The following is a 24,673-nucleotide window of genomic DNA, read 5'->3' as shown; positions in this document are numbered from 1 at the left end:
AAGTTGTGGCTGCCCCATCCCTGGAGGTGTTCAAGGCCAGGCTGGATGGGGCCTTAGGCAGCCTGATCCAGTGGGAGATGTCCCTGCCCATGGCAGAGGGGTTGGAACTAGACAATCTTTATTCCAACACAAACCATTCTATGATTCTATGTAATTTGACATTACAGAAGCATCAAAATTCTCTGATCAACTCAACCAACCAACCAAGCAAACAAAACAAAAACCTCACAATTTTAACAAACTAAAATTGATTTTACATAATTAAAGCTGTATTTAAACGAGAATTCTTCAGGCATAGTTGATGGTCCTACACCCAAAGACAGCACTAGGTTTGAGCACAACAATACTAACACCGGTCTTTGAATAGTAGGTTTGTTTTGGTCCTTAATCCAACAGCACTATGCCTGTTCTGCTATAATTTTATAAACCAGTATTGATTTTGAGAGGACTTGCAAGCTATTTTACTGAAAAAAACATCCAAGGAAGTATCTGTACTTGCTGAACAATCTCTTGTTTATCTTTAAATTCAATATCTAAACATTCACAGACTTTACAGATCAGTGCACAGAAGTGGAATTTAAGGAACTAAATATATACTACATATTTCAAAGATTTTTTTTTCCCCACTAGCCTTAGCAAAGCGGCTCAAATCAGTTCAACTTATGCTCTGGGAGGCTTAAAGCATTGAACAGTTATTTATATGAGATCTCCTGCAGCTTTCTGCTTCCAAACAAACAAATTGGAAAAAATACCAATGCTAAAAACCGGGAAAGTAGGAACACAAGAACAGTCATGCCAGAACATGTCAAAATTGATTTATTCTGCTTCTAGAATAAGCTGTACCTAAGACACAATAACAAGGAAATAAAACTAACACCCCTCCAAAAGCAGAAAAACCCCAACATCAAAACCTCTCTGCACATGCAAGAATATACAGTGCAGCAGATCCGACATCTTTACAAAGCAGATCATGTATCAAGACAAAGACACAACTCCTTTCATAGCTCAGCAGTTGAGCCCTTTACGCATGGAAAGGCAGGACTCCAAGTGTTGTAGCATACTTCTTAACACCTCAAACACAAAAGCGTGTTCCTGCCTCCTCATGGAACACCACTGCAGTCTAGAGCCCTCTAAAACAGGATGCAAAGGCTAACTCACAAGAGTCACTACCATTTTTCACTAAAGCCATACTGGACTTATTGACAGCATTGATTTTGAAAGATCAATTATACTTTCAACTTCTAAAATAAGATTTTTAACTTGCTGCAATAGAATGCTCAGCTTCAAAGTCTCTCAATTCTGCTCTTCCTCATTGCCCTTCTTTTAAAAGAGAAAGGATCTCTACTGGACTTGTCATCAAGTTCTCTTCTTAATATGGCCATTCCCAGACTTCAAACAACTCATAAGGTGGCAACACATAAGACAAGAAGCTCCCAAAGCAGCAGTAAAGAACACTGTGCTGAGTCAAATGCACATGAGAGAAGTTCCAGATCCCCGGTCACAGAAAACTACATGACGGGATCTGAATGCAGAATGGGACACCTCCAAGGTAATATGGTAATTGCTATCCATCATAAGCTTATGAACCTGCCAGGCACAGTTATGGCCATTCAGCAGTGGTGGTCTTTTAGATGACTAAAGAATATAAACACATAGTCTGCTGATGAAGTTGCTGCACAGGTAACAATTGCAGAATTTACAAAGAGTTGGAAGCATGGAACACCTTTCAGTGTTTTCGGCTTGAAATTCAACAGTGCAAATTCAGACTAGCTGCCTACTGAAATAAATAAACAAGATAAAGTACTACTGAACTGCAATGATACTTTCAAGTTAATGTCACAGATGCAGCTTTCATCACCAGGCTGCTACAGTGATAACCCAGGAAGGTAAGGTCTCCTTCTAAATATCAAGTCCCATCCAGCAGTCACAGTGCTGAGCCTGGTACAGCTACTCAACACAGGAATCACTTTGCAAAGCAGGTATTTTCCCTTAAGACTGTCTCACAGTTGCACATCAAGAATCAGTCCAGACTAAAATAAACCCTAGTTCATAGGCACTGGTCATACAAGCTGTATCATACTTCCTCTCAGCATGAAAATCAGTTTCACTTAGCCATACAAAAGGGGTGCGCAGTCTTCTATAAACTGGAAAGCTGCAAACGTTTTCCTACACTACACTATATTAACACAGGAAAATACCTGGATTTTTAGCATCCGCAGCTGCATGCCCTTCTCAGGAATTTTCAGCAGGGAAGGAGTTCAAAAAGGTTCACAGGAAGAATGCTTAAAAATAGTGAATGTCCCAAAGACAGTCTAGATCAAACAACAGACATCCTGTTGGCCCTTCTCCATTTGTTTTTACCTGGGCCATAACCCTTCTGCCTTGCCAATAAACATTCATCTATGTTCCTTTGCAAGATCTATAGCCAGACTACGGGAAACCGGTTTACAAAGTTCCAGAGATAGCAAAGATTACTCAGTTTCAGATACTGATTATGATCTAAAGTCTAAATGCTTTAGCTAAGCCATACTAATGCACAAACATAGGTGAGCTGGACAGAGCAACACTGTGTGATGCACAGAGATTGTCTGATGCACAGGACAACAAACTGAAGTCTCCTTTCACAGAGCTGCTCACATTCATACTACACACCACGCCAAATCCTCTGTATTTTTTTTTTTAAAAAAAAAAAACCCAAAATCACAACAAAACTAGCAGATGTTTGCTTTAGCAGAAGAATTCTGCTCCAAATAAAACCTTCGAGGTAGAACTAAAGCTCTCCCCCCACCTCCCCCCGAAGAAAAAAATGCAGTCCCATTCTGGCCATACAAGCAATTGTACACTACTTGCAGACTTCAGATATTATGTGTACAAAAGGGTGTTTTTACAAAACACAGCTCTGAGTTAAATAGAAGGAAGCTTACCATTTTAACCTCTGAGTCATACCTCTGAGCAAAGTAAAAGCACAGCCTGGCAAGCTGAGGAATTTACTTCTGTTTTTCCTCATCTTGATAAGTTCTTTAAAATAAGTCAGTCTCTTACACTTTTAAAATAGAAAAGTTATTTGGTTAAACATTATTAGACTAGAAGTGTTATTCACTGTTAGAAGGAAAGAAAATGGTCAGCAACTAGAACCTCACACTGACCAGTTCCTTTCTCTTTTCCATATGCTTCAATTCTCATCTCCTGTCACTCCTTGCCCCATTTCTTTCTCTAAAGCAGCCAGGAGAAACTGAGAAAATTACAGAAGCTGCAAGGCCAAGTAGCTCACATGCAAGGTAAGTCTTTACCTCTCACTCATCCTCCTACTCCATTAAAAACAATCAGACAAGTATTAACATTTGAACCTGGATATATTTGTTTGAATTGTCAGCATTGTCAGATACTTAAATAAAATAGCTACACCTTCTACAGTGAAACTGTCTGGTTTCACTGCGTTGTTCCAGGAGCAAAAAGGATAAACAGCATCAAGTGAAAAAACAGAAGAGCTGCTAGAAACCTGGAAGATTTGTTTGCATATTGTACTCCCCAGGGACATTCAGTCATTGCTAGTCAGTGTTTTCCATGAAGTCAAAGGAACTGGGTGGATGTGGATGTGTCAGAAGTATGAAAATGTGAAGTTCGCACGATAATGTCTAAACCAAAGCAAGTCCCAAATGACTATTTGTCAGCTAAACAGAAGTGTTATGATCACACATAAAACTAACAGTAAACACTTAAGTAGATCTAGTATGCCCTCCTGACTATGAAACAGAGAAACATGGAACAAAAAGCAGTTTAAGATTTGTAATAAAGTTAACTTGTTAAAATCCAAAAGCCAAACAACAAAACCCAAACCTATCCTCCAACTTCATTCTCAGGAAAACTATGTACAATAAACCCAGAATTACAACAATCTTGAGAGCATATGACATTTTTCCACGGGAAATTCAGCCTACCACAGGGGAAATTTACCTGTGGTTGACCCAGACACTATAATATTTTCCCATGCTTTCTTCTAAGCTTTGCCTTCAGCATACAAGGATTTCTGGGTTTTTTGCTTTTCTTATTCTCCTTTACACTGGATTTTGACAAACAGTCACTGTGATACTATTGTCTTGCTGCCTAAATGAATAGAGCATTTTCTCATGCTGATTCAGCCAATTATTATCTATTCTATAGCAAACACTGATGTAATGAATGTTCATCATGGTGACGTCAGACCGTGGACCTTTAGAAGCAGTAACAGCTGTTCTGTTACTGATTGGGACTCAACAGTCAATTTCCGTCTTCTTTAATACCTAGTAAGACATTAAACTACTGTGCAATCTATCTAAAATGTAGACAGCAGAAAGGGGTAAGCAGGTGAAGAGAAGAGCACATCACAGTAGAACTCACCTCCTCCACCGAGTTAGATATTTAAAGAAAACAAATGAGAAAACACCTTTGAAAACTTATTTCTCTGTTAAATTTTCCTGGACATCTTTGCTCAGCAATGACCAGTGCTAAAAACAGCTGGAAAGAGCTGCAGTAAGTGATATGCCTTTTCTCATTCAGACTGTACCCATAAAACACTGAGCAATAGGGTTGGTAGATTACTCACAAGGCAAAAATACCAAATGTACCAAAAATACATCTAAGGCACCGCCAAAAATATCAGTGTTTCTAAATGCAATATTGACTTGCACTGCAAATATGGGCAACTGCAAAGGACAGAAAAGTTGAATGTCCATGAATCAAGAATGCGTATTCTCCTTCAAGGCAAACTCTTCCAGTAGGAGAAAAAGTTTCCTATGAATTGCAGAGGACACAGCAACTCAACTCAGCTGACAGGCAGAGTAGGTTCTGGTACATACATATTTGGGACCATTCTGTCTCTATATTACACATGCTTTCACCGTGACTTGTCCATAAGCCAGATAAGAACATTCATTTGGAAATATATACAGAATGACAAAGCAGTTGTACTTTTAAAGAAGAAAATTAATCAGCACAGCTAAAGAAATGTAAGGAAAACCTAATTCACCTCCTTTAAGTGTTTGCAGGAATGCAGTAAAACTCCTTAAAGAGCTAAGTTCAACTTTAAGCTTCCAATTAGCAAGTTGTAAAACCAGAAAACAAACATGATTAGCTCTGTAAACATCTGAAAAATTCTCAGGTGAGTAAAGGTAAATATTGCTTTTCAGTGGAGAAGAAGGGAGGTAGGACTGCTGCCCTGTGAAAAGAAAACAGCGTTACGGCAAGGCTGCCAGTAACCTTTGGAACTGAAAGCGAAACATTTGTAAAATTGACAGTGCTATAATGAACTTTAGATACAATAAGTAGGTCAAAATGGGATCCAAGAGACCTCTCAGGGCCTTTTTCAGAGTTTTGCCAAATGTTAGACTGATTTGTAAGGGGCATACGAGAGGCAAACACACTCAAAATATTCACAAGTTTGTAATACCTGAGGCACACTTCAGCCTCCTAAAATTCTTACTAGCCCACTTAACAATAAGACAGGCAGGAAAGACAGAAAAGACTACAACAGCAGCAACATTGTTAAGCCGTCTTATTAGTGATATTGCTTGTTCAATGCAATTGACCAGAAGAATTTGGGGAAAATCAGGACTTTCCAGATACCCTGTCTTTTTTGCCCCAAACTGTTGTCGAGTTTCTCTTTTCACATCCAATCTATGCATTAAACTACTTTTGGGAAAGACAGGGGAGGAGGAGGAAAGGTCAAGTCGTCTGCGATGGTTGATGCAGTCATGCTGCTGTCATGCTGAGTACCTGTTTCTCTGTTGAAGCAACTCAAGAGAACTGAAATTAAGAGGAAGTAGACAGTGGCGTTACATTTCTCAGCAGAACATGAAATCAAGATAATATTCTCAAACAGGAAGTTGGCAGAAGAGTTACAGGGCATGCAACACACTTGGGAGCGGCACCCATCCTTTACACAGCATGGACGGCTCTCCAGCAAGACTGTCACAACTGCCCCGGCCCCACCGGGGGGGCATGAGCCACCTTTTGAATCACAAAATTATATAACAATTTGGGTTAGAAGGGACATTTTAGAAGACGGGTAGATGAGGTGCCGAGGGGCATGGCTTAGTGATTGATAGGAATGGTTGGACTTGATGAACCTGTGGGTCTTTTCCAACCTGGTGATTCTGTGACCTTAAAGATCATCCAGTTCCAACCCCCTGCCATAGGCAGGGACACCTCCCACTGGATCAGGCTGCCCAAGGCCCCATCCAGCCTGGCCTTGAACACCTCCAGGGATGCGGCAGCCACAGCTTTCCTGGGCAACCTGTGCCAGTGCCTCACCACTCTCATAGTGAAAAAATTCTTCCTTATGTCTAGTCTAAATCTGCCCCTCTCCCGTTCATACCCATGGCCCCTAGTCCTATCGCTACATGCCCTTGTGAACAGTCCCTCCTCGGCTTTCTTGCAGCCCCTTTCAGGTACTGGAAGGTCGCTATAAGGTCTCCTCAGACCCTTCTCTTCTCCAGGCTGAACAAGCCCAACTCTCTCTCTCTCTGTCCTCAATGGGAGGTGCTCCAGCCCTCTGATCATCTTTGTAGTCCTTCTCTGGACTCGTTCCAACAGCTCCATATCCTTCTTATGCTGAGGATGCCAGAGCAGGACACAATCCTGCAGACGACGTCTCATTAGAGCGGAACAGAGGGGCAGAACCCCCTCCGTCGCCCTGCTGACTTAGGCTTCTTCTGCTGCAGCCCAGGGCACGGTTGGCCTTCTGGGCTCCTGCCGAGCTTCTCCTCCACCAGCTCCCCCAAGCCCTTCTCCGCAGGGCGGCTCTCAACCACATCACCCCCCATCCCGTCTCGGAACCGCGCCCTTCCCCGAGCGGCACCGACCGCGCAGCAGAAGCGCCCGGGGCGGGGGGCGAGCGAGGGACACGGGGGCGAGGGGCTCCCCGGGCGGGGCCAGACGCGGCGGCCTCGGGAGAAGGCGGGTCGCCTACCGAATAAAGGTGGTCTTGCCGGTGCTGTACTGCCCCACCAGCAGCACCATGGGCTTGTTCTCGAAGTCGGCCTCCTCCAGGGCGGGCGAGTGGAAGTCATGGAAGCGGTAGTGCTCCTCCAGCGGCAGCAGCTTGCGGAGGTAGAGGTCCCGCAGCCCCCCGGTCACCGTCTGCACCACGTCGCCGCCACCGCCGCGCTCTCGCCCGCCGCCCTGCTTGCCCAGCCAGCTGAACATCCCTCCGCGCCCGCCGCCCACACCGCTGCTCCCCAGCACCGCTTCGCACCGCCTCTGCCCCGCAAGGCCCCGCCTGTCCACGCACCGAGCCGCCCTGCCCCTCCCCGGCACCGCTTCGCGCCGCCTCTGCCCCGCAAGGCCCCGCCTCTCTCCGCACGAGCCGCCCTGCCCTGACCCTCTCCCCTATCAGAAATATCGATGGGTTTGCTGGTATTTTATTCAGAACCAGAGGGTTTTAGTTATCTATTGGTTCGTTTATCTGCCACAAATCCGCCTCGGGAGGTTTAGTTGTTACCTGCGGCTCTCCCCTGCTAATATTTCGTCCGCTCGAAATGAAATACGGAAACCCTTTTGACAACTCCGATCGGAACATGGAATCGCCCGAATGCTTTTCGTGTTTTCCCGGTGATGGTTGCTCGCGTTGGATGCCAAAGAAGTGGGTGACTAAGCGCCCTGGGGTTTAGCTACATTAGGCAACTATTTTAAACGCAGTGAAAATTCTTAGTGTAACAGTGAAATTTTGCCGTGGAACAGCCCAGCAGACACAGCCGTTTGTATTAGCTTTACATCTTTCTATTGTGTTAAGCCATGTGGGAGCCACCTTTTCCACTGGTTTTACAAGATCATAGAATCATAGAATCACAGAATAGTTTGGGTTGGAAGGGACCTTAAAGACCATCCAGTTCCACCCCCACTGTCATGGGCAGGGATATTTCCCACTAGATCAGGCTGCCCAAGGTCCCATCCAACCTGGCCTTGAACACGTCCAGGGATGGGGCAGCCACAGCTTCCCTGGGCAACCTGTAAAAGATATTTTAATAAACACAATACTATATTCACTAAAACATTGACAAAATACATGAAATTAATATTTTTTTCCTCTGACAAAAGTTTGTCTGTGCTCACTTAGTGCTTAGAAAACAATTTTGAGCTCCCAAATAAAAAAAATATTTTTTACTGAATTTCTGTGCAACCTTTATGTTACAAGTATGTCTTTTGTGTTATGCAATTATGACCTTGATTCCTTTGCAACATCCTAACAATTTAAATTTTTTTTTTTTTTTTTTTTGCTGGTCCAGCACATCTAGTTATTAATGTTTCTAGCTATGTACCTTTTTTCCACCTAATTTCCATCTTGAATACTAACTTCTCTTTAAATGCCTCAGCTCTTCTCTAAAAACATCAGCAGGCTTAGATATGCCATTTCTATCTCTCTATTTCCCATGCTGTTCCTCAATGAACAGATGTTAGGCTTTAATAGTGCTCAGTCCTGAGCATTTAACCACTCTGCCTTTTCTTGGTTCCTTGCTTCACATTTTATTTATGGCTGTGTATGTGTTTTGCAACTCTTTTGTTGCAATTTCCATGCTGAGTCTAAAGATTTTATACCATTTCATGAAGGGTCTCTTGCTGACTGACTTCCTAATTTTTCAAATCCCCTTTTTTAAAGTTTGATTTTGAATTTTTCTAATTTTCATGACTTTTCCCCATAGATTAATCCATAGGTAATTAAGTTGTCCTTGCAGTTACTTATGTCTTTTCTGAATACATCTCTGAATTATACTTCAATAATTTCTTTTAAATGACTTTTGTATCTCCACATCTTTAGGAGTTCTGACTGCTCCTGGTCATTTATTATCTGCAAAAATATCTGAGCTGTGGAAAATGTAAGTACTGCGGTGTAGAGTGAGGCTGCTTTCCATTCTTTTCTTTGATGCATCCAATATTTAATTACTGGAAAACATCACAGAAAGAGGGCAGGTACAATGCTGTCTCAGACTGTCCACCCAGCCTCTGGGAATTTATGATTCAGTGCAGGCCTGAGGCAGATGTGGAGCCTTTGTATTTTTTGAGTCCTTAAAATTTCATTAATAATCAGTTTTCTTGAACTCATAAACTTTCGTCAACAACAATAGGGATCAAAGAGGTCTGTAACTTAATTACATGTTGTGTACAGAGCTACCTTACTCTGTTAACTTGGAAACTGCTGCTTGCTAGTTTTGTCTGATCCTTTCCAGGTCTTGCATTTGAAGAGAAGTGCACAGTTCATCTCCCACATGAACACTCCAGATTTTGTAGATCTCTTTTCTCTGCCTTTCACTCCTGTGCCCTTTTTCTAGGCTGCAGATTCCTTATCTATTCCCCTTGTGTGGAAGCTGTTCCACCTCTTTGATCAGCCCTGACATTATTCTCACTGTGCTCGTCGAATAGAGAGAACTGGAGATACTGAATAATTATTTCTGTTCCACTGTCTGCTCTTTGAAGTGGAGTGAAGTGTTCATTGTTCTCCGTGACCTCATTATGGCTACTGGAAAGGTGCAGGAAGGGCAGGGAAGTGTTTGCAGACACACACCTCGTTCTGCTTGTCTTCAGGCTTCCTGCCTAGATGCTTCCTGCTGTCACTGGGATAATTTTTGCTCTTCAGACAATAAAGCCCTAACTGTATATGGGAACCTGGGAGTGCTTCCAGATTCCCAGGTCTGGCTATGCCCTCTGGCTACGTCCCGTCCATTATTGTGATGGGATTCAGCATGCATCAGCATGATTGCCATCTCTGTTCTTTTGTTTCCATGGGAGGTAAACCCTGGGCACATAGCCCATACTGGAGCTGTATGGACTACTGCAGTATGCACCAGAGCTAAGCATTCACTGACCTAAGTGAAAGACAGAAAACAGAAAGATTTCTGTGCACCACCTTGAAGGAGACTCTTGACCTTGACGGCAAAGGAATCTGTAAAGTTTCCATTTTTTGCCCCACAATAGCAGGATCTCTTGACAAAAAGCACTACAGCAGAACTGAGGAGCGGAGGAGTCCTTAGGAAACAAGAGCTTGTAGGTACAAGGTGTCTTATAAATAAATCAATAGCATTGAATAAAAATCAGTTTAGAAAAAGAATAAAGTGAGACCTGGGATTCTATCTGTCAGAAAAAGAGATTGCTTACTTGAAAGGAGCCATGTCAATGAGGTTACCAAAGTGTCAGAAAGTTGAAAGTTAATGTTCTGTTAATTGCAGTTGCAATACTCTCTAGCAAGTTAAAAAATCACATTTGGGTGAATGGTACTAGGTATCCAATTTTAAATCTGCACTGTCTCTCTCTCTTTTTTCAGATGTAATATCCTTGAAAACTTTACAGCTTTAAACCTTTGGTGTATATACAGAGGACTTTCGATCAAGCTTAATGAAATAAATTAGCATGAGCTCGTTGTTGTAGAGATGGGTCTTAAATGTAATCCTAAACTCAAGGGGTCCCAGGATCCTGGGGCAGTTCACATCTAGGTCTGGAGCAGACAGAATTTCTTCTTCAGATATTTTTCAGAAGCTATGAAATAAGTCTGCATGTTATCTTTAATCGTCTTATTAATAGAGGAAGGAGTACCTAAAAGAAATGGCTTTAACTCGCATTTGCTGTGAAAAAAAACCATTTATTTGCTGTAACTCTTACTCCAAAAAGTGTTTTAGTATACGAAGTTTAATATTTGTTTACATTCACATGAAAACTCCTTAGTACACAAATAGGCTTCTTGGTTTTGCTTTAGAGACAATGGATTTTGTTCTTTGCTGCATTTTTGGACTGACAATCCTCTCTTTTTATAGCACAGGTAGAGCACAAACACGGTCAGTGTAAACTTCCTCTTGCTTCCTTGTCCATGTATCTTGGCCTTGGCCTGAAAGGTCACTTCTGCAAGCACAAGCAGAGCACAGACTCACCTAGCCTTTCTCCTGAGCTGTCAACAGGGGAAACACATTAATTAATTAAGGAAGAACTCTGGGGTTTTGTGTTTATTCCCTTCACTGACAGACAAGCTTGAGTATTTCTTATGGCAAAGTGCTGTTGTTAGCGTTCTTTGGCTTTTTCTCACTTCCTAATCAAATTCCATTTTTTTTTCCTTCATTAGCAAGATCCATAGATATTTTATTTCGTATTCCCTAGCACTGGGCAGTCAGCCAAGTGCTGTCTGTGTTTTCTTTCTATTAGGCACATACATACCATCACCACTGGGTGGTTTTTTGCAGTGGTTGCTCTTTCTTATGTTGCTTTTTCCGCTCCACAGCTGTATGTAAAGCCTGAATAATTAAATCTTTGTTGTTCTGGACATTGTAGTAACTCAGGTTCACCAATTTGTCAAAATCTTCCTCTGAATAAGTCAAATTGTTTATGTAATATGGACCATGGGTATTAGCAACATCAACATCACCCTCTGCCAGCTCTGCAGGACTCCGTTTCACGCCTAAGGGACAAACAATGACTTGGTTAATTACCAAAAAACAAACAAAACCAGGTTGTTTCTCAGACATGCATACACAGTGGATCACAACCCAAAATTTTTTCTCCATGGGCATTTTATTGTTGCCATATTTGGTTAGCACTGGGGACTGGAGAAGGTGGTGGTGGTGAGGGGAGTAAGGGTTGTACTGCATACTCTTGGAAATACCAAAACAAGTAGAGTAGCTCCTCTTTGGAGCATAGGAGGGTGAGACTCCCTGCCTCTAGCTCTGGGGTGAGCTGTCAGTATGGTCCCCAAGTTCCCCTTAGCACTGCTGCTGTCCCGGCCCCACCTTGCTGCTGTCTTCCAGCCATCACAGCACCCTAAACTTCTAGCAAAGATGCATATAAGTGGCAACTACTTTTTTTCTCTTCTCATGGCTTCTCCCCAAACAGACAAGTACAGCAGGACCGCATGACAGCGTGGTTTCTTTTCAAGTGATGGGCCTGAAGCCACTGCTACTTTCTGTGCCTTCCATCTTGAACTCTACATTGTTTTATTCTCCTTACTACAATGTTTTCATGCCTTCATAAATAGTCTGCTGAAAAAACATGTCTTTCAGTGATTCAAGCTTTCCAAAAGCACACCTACCTTCTCAGCAGCCTGACAGATATTCTTTCACCCAGAACAACCTAACACATACCCTAGCACAATCTACTACATCAACTCTTGGTTTCTAATGGCAAGAATTATAGAAAAAAAAAACCCTTGAAAACAGATCTAAAGCCATAAATTCTATTATCTAAACAGAAAGAGTTCACAGAGCCATTATCTGGACATATCCCAGAAGCAGATGGCAGAAGTATTTACTGTAATTTCCTTGAGCTACTTACTACTATTAAAAAAAAATACAGGGTTTATGTAACCTTAACAGTGAAAGTGAACCTGACATTCCATGAATCACTATGGTTTGGCAGGGATACTGAAAGAACTTTTCATGGCCATTTCATCATGCCAGGATAATCAACATACGCATCACAGATCCAGGCAAAAATAATTAGGCAGGTAGTCCCACGAGTGTGAGCTCTGAAAATATTACATCCACCATATCTTATGATCTGAAGACAAATTGCAATAACTTTTTTATTTTAATTCATTTGATGAAAGAAATTAGATCCAAAGCTAACATAGAATTTCATTTGCAGGCTATCACAGAGAAAATATTCACTGTGACCTCTGAAATAGGTTGCTGGCTCATGAAGAAAAATACCCAGGGTTTACCAAGGCAATTGTAGATCTCAGTGAATTCATGGATGCAGATGTAAAACACATCTCCTTACTTGTTTTTTCTAGGACCTTCATAATCCACTTGTGATTCAAAATAATAGCTGATCTCAGCTTGGACTTGACTATACACTCTAGACAGTGAGATCATGAATGTCTTTTATTTAATTGTTGTTTTGGACAAGGCATCACTTACTGAGTTGGTGGAAACACATGTGTACCCTAAATTCAGTAGATGGAACATCCACCCTCTGAGTTAAGGGTGTGTTTAAGTGATATGCTCAATGCATAGCAGGCAAACTTGCCCTTCCTCAACTAAGCAAAAGTGAGCACTCTCTGCAGTCAAAGGTTATAAGGAGTCCACTTGGCCATATTAGTTTTGGCTCAACTCTGCACTAATGGGACACAGCATATGGGCAGGCTCAACTTATATTTACCTGTTAGTACATAGAATAAAAAGATTCTTGGAAGGGAAAAGGTCAATTAATTTGGTTAGGTTCTGCAGATTCCTGAGCACCAGTGTTTGATTGCTTAAAGACAGCTGAGGCCCCCACCTCTGGGCTAGAGACCTGAAGATACAGAGATCCCTTGTCGTGTGCTGGCCTGCACACCTGACATGAGGGTTCACACGTTTTTTTTTCTTTCCACATCATTCCCACAGACCCTTTGATTTTCTAGTAGCTGACATGGGGGAAAGAAAGTGGCAACAATGTCAAAATGGGCACTAATTTTAGAGAATACTGTTAGGGATAGGTAATACAGGTTAACACAGGCAGGAATTGTAATGTTTGTTCCCCTCTCATCATAGGCAGGAGAGCATCAGAGACAGGAGAATTTTTCCATCAGCCTCCAGCGAGACCATAACATTGGCAGGAGGCCGTTACCATAGGAAAACATCCGTGTCCACAGTCACAGAAATCTGCACCACCTCTACCAAAGCAGGGCAGTGGGCTTTGTGCATTTACGGGATGTTCTCTAACAACATTTATCAAAAGGGTCTGATTTTCCTAGAAAAGACTCTCCAGGTCTGATAGATGTAATCCTCCTGGCTTTGCAGAAAGAGTTATAAGTGAATGGTACTGCTTGAGTGAAGCAGTCTAAGCTGCCTCACACAAAGGATTTCCTCTTTCTACTACAGTTGTGGAACTGTCTAACCAGTACAGGAGTTACGTAGTTTGAATATGTCAGTTTTGCTCATTTACTTCCCGTGTTCTAAATTTCCTTTGCTGAACAAGCTGATAGATGAACTAGCTATGGAAGAATCACCCGTTCATGTAACTGAGCTAATACTTGAGGTGCTGTACAGTCTAGATCTGGGCTAGAGCATACTACTGCAGCGCTAGAAATTAAGCTGATCTTTCTGCCTGTTGCTAACAAATGGTAAACATCCATGCCCAGCACAGAAGCCCAGTCTCTGGGCCTTTCTGCAGCATCTGTCCTTCCACCATGGAGGTTTGCTCTCAGCTGAGAGGTGTCAGCTCTCCCAAAAAATTGCATGGGTGGAGCTCTTCCACGTCACCTCAGCAAAGGCTTCACCTATGGGGGCCCATTCTCTTTTTTATTGCTTAGTCTCATGCCCATGCATCTCATGCCCAGCTGAGCCAGTTGGGCAGCACAGGCTTGCCTCAATATCAGATATAATGCAGGTCTTCATCTACTTCTTCGTATTTAAAACACTCCTTTTTAGATTCGCTCATAATTTCTGTTTACATGTAGCATCTGCACATGATTTGATGTTCGCCTGATACAAGACAACTGAGTTAGGAATAATATCCCTGGGTTCTGGAAATTATTGAGTGGGATAAAGGAAGCACACTCCCTCACAGAACAATATAGAAGCCAGTTCTCAGTTCCTGCTCTAGTTCTTTTTCCGTTTCTCCTTCCTTTAGTTCTTTCTACAAAGGACAACTACAAAAAACAACCTTTCACTCATCTGATTTATGTTAAAAGCTGGAGTAGAATGGTGTGCGTACCTGTGTGAGTACCCTTAGACTATTTGAATCATGTTCAAAACCCCAGGTGCATATCTCAACTGTTCAATGAACTCAATCCAGAATATCTAAAAAGCAAAAGTACTGTGTGATTTTTCATTATTTGCTTTTTTTTTTTTTAAAAAAGGAAAAAAAATAATACAATTGTGACAGGAGTTTCAGGATTTGTTTTGTTATTAAATTTAATGTATTGTATACAAGCCCAGAACTTTAGGGTTTCAGTATGCCGTAGGACTTTCAAGTAGTTAAAAATTAAGTGTTCTTATAGCATGAGTTAGGAATTTTATCATCTGGATATGAGTAACTGAGACTTTTGGCACCAACAGAGGTACTATGGAGTTGTGCAATGTGGTACCAGGAGTTAGAAGCCATCTGTTTGAAATGACCGGCAGTGCTGCTATTGAAACTCTTCTTAAATTTCAAAGTAGGACTCATTGAAGTGAACCGAAGCTGTCCGCATGGATCAGTGTTATATTTTCCTCACTTTACTAGTTCACACTTTTGTTTTAAAGGTTATCTGCTTGACTGTATGCCTGGAACTTATTTTGAACAATGAAATCCTTAGATTCCCCAGAACATTCTCTAACAGGAAAGGATGACAAGTACTAGAGGAAATACCCCTGATAACTTCTGCTGTTGCAGATAAATGGAATGCACTTTTCATCACTAGGCTCTATGGTCTACCTGTGAAAAGCCCCAAAACTATGTATCTGTGTTTACAGGATGGTCAGAACAAATATTGCACAGTAAAAAGAAACAAGACAGCCACTGCCTCTGTTATGTGAGTGGTAGCTGTAAACTTACCAGGTGCTTTGTATTCCCTGAAGGTGTCATTTACTAGAGGGAAAAATATTACAATAGGTGTTTCTGGACTCTCCTTGTCACCAACAATGTAGCATTCGTTCAAGTGTGGAGTTTCCTGATCATCTGGCACCTTTGTAGGGAAAGGAATTCCCTGTTTTGCAAAGTATTTAGAGGCTTCTTTCAGGGGCTGGTTGCCACAGTAGGAAAACAAAACAAAAAGAAATAATCAGAAGATGTGGGAAGCATTTGGTCTGACTTTGACCAAAACCTAGTTTCACGAGGAATGTTTGTGCAGTAAGGACCAAGCTCTGATAAATTATGGCACGTGCCCAGCTTAGGTGTTGTAGACAGTATATGAAGCAAGATCTGCAGGGCTAGAGTTAAATGGCATGGATCTGGGTCCACATGCCTGTGTTTGAAAATCTACATCCCACATTTAGATATTACAAATGCTGCCTTTAGAGGATTTTTTATTTAAATGTATTTTAAATTCCTAAATAAAAACTGTGCCTGCATTTATTTGCATATCTGGCCTTCTGCATCAAAGCTGTCTATTGTTATGATTGTATAGTACTGAATGTACACTTTCCCATACATAAGGATATATATTATTGGATTGAGAAGTGTTAGAGAATTTTGAGATACAATGTGCTTCATTCATTTGACATTTGACTGTCTTCAAATCAACTAAAACACTTTTACACATAAAAATGGGCAGATTCAGTTTACTAAATGCTTACTTACTGATAATGCTTGTACTGTTCAATAAACATAGGTGACTCTGGTAAGCTGTTATCTTATTTAAACTTCCCGGATACTGGGGAGAAGAAGTTTCTATGAGTAGAAGATCAGCTGTTCTGGGAACTCAGTGATGAAACAGACATATCCGTAAAGAAGAATGTAGGAGACTCACCCCTGTCTGGGAACCTGAACTGTAGTTGAAATGCAAAATGACATCCACTTTCCTTTCTGGCCTCATAAGGGGTGGGTAACTAGTAGCAAAGGCAAAGGCCGTATCAATCAGAATGAGGTAGTCTGTTGATGCTGTCAGATGGTTGGGCTGGGAGTCAAGCTCACAGTCTAGAAAAGAAGCATATTTTTTTTTTCAGGGGTAGTACTCAGTACAAGAGACATGCTGAGGAAAGTCAGTTGTTAACAAAAAGAGAATTCAGCTTTTCTTGGGACTTAGACCTACCTATAGAGCTGATAGTTGCAGTTCAGTCATTTCTCAGTTCCTTATCTGGCTTCCTCTTTTTGCTGTTTACTCTGCAGTTTATTTGGCTTTCCCCTGATTGAGAGGGGTTAACTTGGGGCTCAGGAGAATACATTAATTCCATCCCCTGGTTTTGTGTGTGACTGATCAGGTTGAGATTTTTTTTGCTTAGTATGGAAAAAATTAAAATGGTAACTCACGGTCTCAACATACTAAAGATTAAAGATGTTTGGTGCCTTGCATGCTATGAGAACAGGCACACAGCTACTAAGGTACACAGCTGAGGCAGACACAACCCCTTGTACATCATGGAAGACCTGGTACCAGGCTGAGTACTCACTCCCAAACTGTGTAACAGGCAGTATGGTTACAAAGTTTTACTTGGTTTAACTTACAAGTGGTTTAACTTACAAGTAAATGAGACAGGGCTCCCTCACACCTTCCTTGAGTACTGTCTGGGCAAGAGATAGCAGCGTATCATGACACCAGTGCCATGCCACAAGCATGCAGTCTGTCTGGCTGTCACATCAGCCAACATATGCTGGTTGACTAATTAGGGTCTTTCTCATCCCTCCACAGGAACTGTCATAGGATAATCATGAAATTTTTAAGAACTTGGTTTTGAAGCCTCTTCTGACAGCTTATTTTAGCTTTTGATAATGAGCAAGTTCAAATATTATCACAGGACAAGAACAGAACAAAAAGGCAGTTGGCTTGGTAATCTTTTAAGCATTGGATTTTTTTGGTTTTTTTTTCCACAAGGGTGGTTTGAAACATAAGTAAACCCAGGGTGCCATTACCATACCTTTCCATTTGGAAAACTTGCTCTCTAGGTAGTTGTTGTTCATCTGGAGGCCCTTCAGGAAATTATGGATTTCTGAAGCTGCTGGACGTGACGTGGCAACATCTCGGAAAATTTCTGAAAAGCTGTCAGTGGGACAAACTACTCGAGTATCCAGCTCATTTGGTCTTGCAGGGAATAGAGTTTCATCATCTGCAGAAGGAAGAGTAACAGTTCTTGTATGTGCTCTCATTGTTGAGGTTAATCTGTGCAATCACAGTTCGGTCTAATGCGTTTGGCAAAACTTGAACTGTTTTCTCTTTTTATTTCCAGAATCTCCAAAAATCTCAGTTTTTCAGCTAAGCTTTGAAAAAAATTCCATTTATTCTTCTCAATTCACAGTGTTAAAGGCCTTGTTTGTACTTTAAGTTAACCTATCATCTACTGCTACTTCCTTTGCTTTTCTATGATTTTATCCACTACAATATCCTGCACTTATCCTGTCCTCCTTTGCTACTCCGTGTTACAGTTTATCTCTCAGCCACACATGTAAGAAAGCTACAGAATTACAATCTCTCAGCCACGCAAGCATAATTTTCCTCACCGGCAAATACAATCTCCTTGTTTTAACAACCAGAAACTACACCGTGGAAGTGCAAAAAGATAAAATTAATCACCCTTTTTGCTACATTTCTTTTTGTTCTCATTTTTTTCTCTCTCTTGTGTGTTTCTCCTTGAAATCCAGCCCTGCAGATCTTTCTTAATTTGACTGGATTCTTTTCTCACACAAGTGAAATGATTGCCATAATGCAATACCTGGCATGATTTTCCTCCTGTTTTCCATGTGGATTATAGGAAGCCCTGAAGAGAGAATTCCAAAATGGCTTAAAAAGTTCAGTGAGAGAATGGCAGCACAAAGACTAAAAGAAAGAAAAAGAAAGGGGAAAAAAAGAGACAATAAAATAACATAATGGTATAAGGATAACCCACCTATGTCAGTAATTTTGTCTTGGGTCCATTTATGCCAGAAGTCTTCTGAATGAACAGATAAATACCAAGCATCCAGAAGATTCAAGGAAAATACACTGCTCCAGATCCCTGTGGCATAGACATATTCGACAGAGAGCAAGCTAGTAAAGACCTGGAAGCATTTTCATTCACAATGACTGTCAGTACCTTCTGCATTCTCCAGCAAAGTTTATTCATTACATTATCTTAGTGCACATATAAAAGGGAATGTCTTTATGAATTATTCTATGAATCCATAATATATATAAAGAATCTTATTTATTGGGATATAAGAAAAGGACTGCTAGTATTTTCAGTATTTTTCAGTATTTTCAGCTGCTGACACATTCATTTTTGTTATGTAGCAAATAAAGTTTCATCAAGTATATCTCAAATATTTTCCACCTGCCCTCAACATTTCTTATTCACCAAGTTCTCAGTATTTGTAATTCTAAAAGTTTTATTTATTTCTAGCATAATTCTGTTACAGGTATGCAGTTATCATGCAGAACTTTCAACCACAAACCATTCAGAATTCATACGCTAATATCCCTTAGAATGAGGAAGCTGATTTTAAAGTTTTGAAAATTGAAAGACTAAATGTATGAGTCTTTTGATTTGTCTTCTGATTTTTGAGGATTTAAGGTGCATCTGGGTTACATTTTCAAGTTCCACTAGTAAGAGATGTAGCAAACTTGCTGAAGGTCCAGACTGCCATGTATCTGCAATCAGTTTCATACCTGGTATGGTTAGGTGTGCCAGGTATGCAGCAATGCCCTCCTAAGCCCTCCCAACTGCAGAACTAAACATGCCACTCTGGGGAGGAACTGAGTGATGGATAGAAGAGGCTGCACCTGAGCAGCCCAGCCTGACCCAGCAGTGCCAGCCTGCATTGAGAGGGATGGCTTGGCCATGCAGGAAAGAACTGCAGGACCTTTGTATTCAATCCCTGCTCTGTTCAGGTGCTGGGGTGTGAAGGAATTTGCTGAAAACCTTTCAAATAGCTGTGTCACTGAAGTAAGCAGCACTGCCTGAATGAGAGGACTCCACGTTATTGACAGGGAACGGGGAGGCAAATGTCCCAGCACTGGGGAATGGGGAAGAAGAAAGCACCAAGATGGGAGGTGTAGGAAGGGGGCTGGTAACCTGCTGGCATTTCTGATGATGGAAGGGGAGACCTAAGTACTTTGATGTTGCAGCAAGGTGAGGGAGATTCTGACTGCTTCCTTAAACCTCAACGCTGGCTGTGGTGAAATCTCCACACAGGCAAATAGTCTTGACTTCTCAGGCTCCCCCTGAAACTTCCTTTATGCAATTGGTGGGAGTAGGAAGAACAATGAGGCAAGAGATTGCTTCTGCAAAGGGGAAAAAAGATTTCCTTGCTACTTTTACTGTTCTTATGCAAGAGGGGAAAAAAGGTGAATATTATGACCTATTTACACTCTAAAATGGAAGTGTTATCCTGGAGGATTAATTAGAGATAGCTGTGGCAGGAACATTGTGGAAAAAAAGGTGTTTTCTAGAAACTCAAGTTGCAGAAGAGACTGATAATTTAACTTGGTGTTACACAAGTTTTGTTGCTGACAAAGACATATCATCATTGTGAAGGCCTCATGTCAGTGAGCATAACCATATATGAAGTAATGAAAAATGAATCTATTTAGCTGAATAAAATTGTAGAGAAAATAAAAGATAGTGACCTGTTATTAGTTCTAATATTTTACCATATAAAAAATACACTATCTGCTTCATTTCAGAAGAATGGTTTGCACAGGAGTGGATCGTTATTGCATTTCCATGGAGTGACAAATCACCTTCCAAAAAGCAGATTCTGGATTCTGGGATTTTCTTCATCAGGCGGCCCATGAAGAACTCACTACCAAAATCTTCTGCACGAATGAAGGCACCATATTTCAGGAATCCTACCTCGTAAGGGGTGAATTCCACCCATTCTGAAAGAAAAAGCACAAGATAGATTACAGCAGCAGAGGCACAAATTAGTTGGGTAAAACATATAATATTGGGCAGGTTAAGGCAGACTAATTTCTAACTAACACACATTGCAAACAGACATTTAGTTACTGTGCATTTCACAGCATGAAGAGAAAATTGTCATCTTATGTCTAAATTTCTCTGCAGATTTTAGATTTCTGAGGTAATTTATCAGGTAATTTTGTGATAATGTCCTCCATCATCCTGCTTTTGATCCCAAATACAGGTGAATGTACTAAGATGTACAAATATTTAACTATTAATAATAAATTCATCTCTTTGGTGCATTGACTCTTTAGAGGATTTTTGCATTGAACTGATTTCTTTACCTAGTCCTAAATTGATCCTTACTGGGATTAAAGGTGAAATAAAATTTTGGAGTACTATTACCTCTGAAATCCTGGTCGCTGATTTTATCCTTCACACTGAGAGAGAGGTAGATGGGCAGGGGATTCTGACCCTGATTTAGTGCCTGCTGCTGATCTGTGAGCTTATGGGAGTCCTCCTGTTTTGAAGAGGGACAGTAGCTGAGAACAATTAGATGACACAATGAGCCTCTCACTTCATCTGAGCCTGGGCTCTGAAAACATAGTGCATGCTGGACTCCAAGTATGATGTTTCCCACCAGTTTAGTTCAGAGAGGTGTTATCATCCCTATTTCTGACACTCCCCAGCCCCAGCACTTCAGCACACAAATAGTCCTAAGTTAAGTTCATATGTTGAAAAAAAAAAGAATTGAGATTTCAATGGAAGGAAGAAAACGTTATTCACATCTGTTTCAGGAAAATATCTGGAAATATTTTAAAAGCATTCTTAGTGTGAAATATTTTATTCAGGAAGACTAAGTTCTTCTCTGACTGCCCCAAAATTCATCTTTTCCTCTGACCTGTGATTGAGCCAAGCCTCAGAGAGCGTTAATATTAAATGAACCTTGACTCTTATTGCTTCTGCTGTGGAGCATCTTGCATAGTCAAGCAGAATGGAAAAGGCAGGACACTTAAGGAGCTGTGACAAGGCCTGAGAAGGTGCTGAGTCCAGGTGCTCCTTGAAGGAGAGTTTCAGGTTCTCCGCTTTGCTGGAGCAACCCTTGATGTGATGGCTGTGCCAGTGGGTTTCTCTTGCCTGGTGTCTGTCCAGCAGAAAAGGCTGTGGCACTGCAGGGACGCTCACAGCATCCTGCTGAGACCACCCCCAGGACCCTCTCACACTGTGCTGTGGAAATTTGGATGTATGTTGAGTTATTTGTATTAAAGGGGGAATGTTTTCTTTTTCTTAAGTATAAATGGCCTATTGGGAAGGAAATATTCATGAATACTAAAACAGAGCATGAACATTGTCATTTGGTAGAAACATTTGCAACAAGGTGACATAATCCTATTAACAACTCAGAGCTACTGTCTTTGGGTTTGTGTTTGTGGTTTTTGTCTTTTCACACAGCCATCAAACACAAAGAATGATACCACCAAGGCAGGTGCTTTAGACCTCTGTCTGAAAAACAAACAAACAAACAGGAACACAGCTCACCCCTTCTTTTCTGAAATGATGATTAAAAAATGGCATATATTGCCCAGAAAAGTTGTAGTCTTCATCTGTGGAGATATTCAAAAGTCCATGATTCAGGGCAGCCACCTCTAGGTGAATCTGCTTGAGCAGGTTTTTGGACAAAGGTCCAAAGATGCCTTTCAATCTCAGCCATTTTTTCGTTTACTGTCTGCCCTCACCTCTCTATTCACTAAAAAGGCAAATCTGAAGAGAAGAGTGCTGCTATTGTACCTTATCATGTAACATGGTTTCAATGATGAGTCCCCATAGGTCTGTGAAACTTATCTGATGTCCTTCCTGTTCTCTCTGGCACAACTCTTTCAAATAGTATTTCAGACGATTGGGAGCAAAACAAGTGAGGAATTTATTTTTGAGCACGTGCTTTCGGGCATCACTGAGTGTTTCCTTAAGATCCTTTTGGGACCAGTTAGGATCTTCATACAAGTTTGACATGGTCCTATGAAACACAAGGGAAATTGTGAGTTCTGAAACAGAGCTTTTGGAACTTATCATGCCTTGATTTACATGAAAAGCACATATGTGTGTGGTAGCATCCACGTGCTTAATCAGAACTGAATTCTAAATGCTGGTAAATACCCACTGAAGGAGACAAGAAAAAGCCACAGCAGAAAAAGAAAATCCTTTCTTGAAAGTAAAGATCGTACAACTCTTCAGATCACTTCTTGACATCAAATATAGAATATTCCTATGAAGAACTGTCCTTATCTTGGACTTACCATGTTGTGCCAGATAAACCTGTGATGTATGAGACACAGTCCAAGACATTAAGCTCCTGCATACTGAGAAGGTGAGCATACATGGCTGTCAGAGCTCTGGTTCCACCACCTGTTGTCATGATTGCTATCACCGGTATCTTTTCGATCCAAACCCACATGCATTTAATGACATCATGTGAAAAGAGAGAGAAATGTAATTGATTAGAAAAAAGTTACAGGACTGATAGAGTAATAAAGATGCTGAGTACTACCAATCTGCAAGGAGAAAAATGCCCCTGAATTAATAATGGGGAGAAATAAGGGAGAAATGCTTCATGTTTCCTCAGCCAAGCACATGTACATTAAGAGATTAAATCCATCATCTCAAACATCATGTTTTCAGTGGTTTATTGTAAAACCAATAACACAAACCAGTAAAAAACTAGAGGAGATGGTGCCTTCTGCCATCTGTACCGTCTAGAAAACATAGGTGCTGTCTCACAGTTTTCATGTGAATAGTAATAACCTCTGTGTTGCTAAGGTTTGCTAAAGCCATTTTCTGCTGTTGTATAGATACTTCGAGGTTTATACTAGATATATCATGACATGGATGAGTTCAGATCCTCTGAGACTAGACACCATCCTTTTTTACGGTTGCTGAAGGGAAAGAGAAGCCTGACCGATCCCACATACCACATATGTACATACAATACTAGGTATGCCAGGGAGCTGCAATTACTCTTTTCTATGGTGATACAGAAATCTGGGATCTGGACACCTTAGAAATAGGCTTAATCGATAAATATGAATTGACTCCATTAACAATAAAGATAGCTTCCACACACTGAAGTGAAATCATCAGGAGATTCTAAGGAGGTGGTTCTGCAGGGAAGTACTGGTGCCTCTATATCTGAGGGGAAGGAAATGGCCCACAGCTTAGTGCTGGCATTTAGAGGCAAGGTCTTGTGCGTGAAAAGTCCAGCTTTGCAAAAAACCTGCTGAGCACAGTTCAAGGCAAAACAAGGAAAATTTGCCATTTCTGCATTTGAATTCAGGCATCACACTGCAGTCATGGCAGTATAGTTAACAAAAGAGAAGCCCAGTTTTTCCCAGTCTTGGACTTTCTTAGAATCACAGAATAATTTGGGTTGGAAGGGACCTGAAAGATCATCTAGCTCCATCCCCACTGCAGTGAGCAGGGGCACCTCCCACTAGATCAGGCTGCCCAAGGCCCCATCCACAACCTGGCCTTGAACACCTCCAGGGATTGGGAATCCACAACTTCCTTGGGACTTTCTGTTATCCTTCCCATTTGCGAAGCAAGTGCATGTTCTAGCTGCAGCAGATGCTGAAGTTAGACTGGCAGCATGCTGTGCTCACACAGTGGGAGCCTAAATGCCAGCACAAAAAGCTCAACAAAATCATGTCTGGTTTAAATCATAAGGGGAAGAAATGCTGAATCAATGGTTTAGATCTGGCCAAGTTGACTGCAAGGCCTAAAAGAAACTTTGGCTTTGGTCCTGAGAGCACCTAGCACTTATCTGCATTGTCGTGCAGACTGCCACTCAACAGAAAGATAGATCCTGCAACTACAGGGCTGCAGGTTTTTATTAGTGTTCCAAATGATTACTCATTTTTTTCCTTAGAATAGAGAAACGAAGTGAGCCCTAAGCTTGAACACGAAAATTTGCACTGCTTTCAGGAAAGTAGGAATTGAACACAAATGCTACATTTTGGCACTCAGCTGTGGAGAAAGCAGAGAATAATTATGTTTCAGATACCTCATCATCCTGCAAGTCCTCCTCGAGTTGGAGGATGTCCTTTAGAGCAGCTGCAACAACTTTTTTCCTCTTGTGAATGAAATCCTGTTCCTGGGCACACAGGTCAAACCCCAGGCGTACATTTAGGTCTTCCTGGCTGGAACAGAGGATCAGGTGTTTCATATCATGTTTA

At 41.3% G+C, this 24,673-nt stretch overlaps 1 protein-coding gene, 1 long non-coding RNA gene and 1 pseudogene across 2 annotated transcripts in view; 1 reads left to right on the top strand and 2 right to left on the bottom strand.

The window, feature by feature from the left end:
- EHD4 (EH domain containing 4) overlaps positions 1–7,208 on the bottom strand; it is a 33,521-nt gene extending 26,313 nt beyond the window's left edge. The window contains exon 1 of the mRNA XM_069858079.1: positions 6,947–7,208. Within this exon, the coding sequence (XP_069714180.1) occupies positions 6,947–7,182 (236 nt within the window). The 5' untranslated portion in view covers positions 7,183–7,208. The remainder of the gene's footprint in view (positions 1–6,946) is intronic.
- Positions 7,209–7,431: 223 nt separating this feature from the next.
- LOC138721248 (uncharacterized) lies at positions 7,432–20,859 on the top strand. The gene is made up of 3 exons (XR_011337526.1): positions 7,432–7,618; positions 8,792–8,849; positions 20,228–20,859. It is a non-coding gene; the product is annotated as an uncharacterized lncRNA (long non-coding RNA).
- Positions 10,386–24,673, bottom strand: part of LOC138721242 (cytosolic phospholipase A2 epsilon-like) — a 45,170-nt pseudogene continuing 30,882 nt past the window's right edge.

Source organism: Phaenicophaeus curvirostris, chromosome 5, assembly GCF_032191515.1.
Source record: "Phaenicophaeus curvirostris isolate KB17595 chromosome 5, BPBGC_Pcur_1.0, whole genome shotgun sequence".
NCBI classification, from domain to species: Eukaryota; Metazoa; Chordata; class Aves; order Cuculiformes; family Cuculidae; genus Phaenicophaeus; species Phaenicophaeus curvirostris.
Note: the sequence above shows the minus strand (reverse complement) of the source record. Positions and strands in the feature narration are given on the sequence as shown.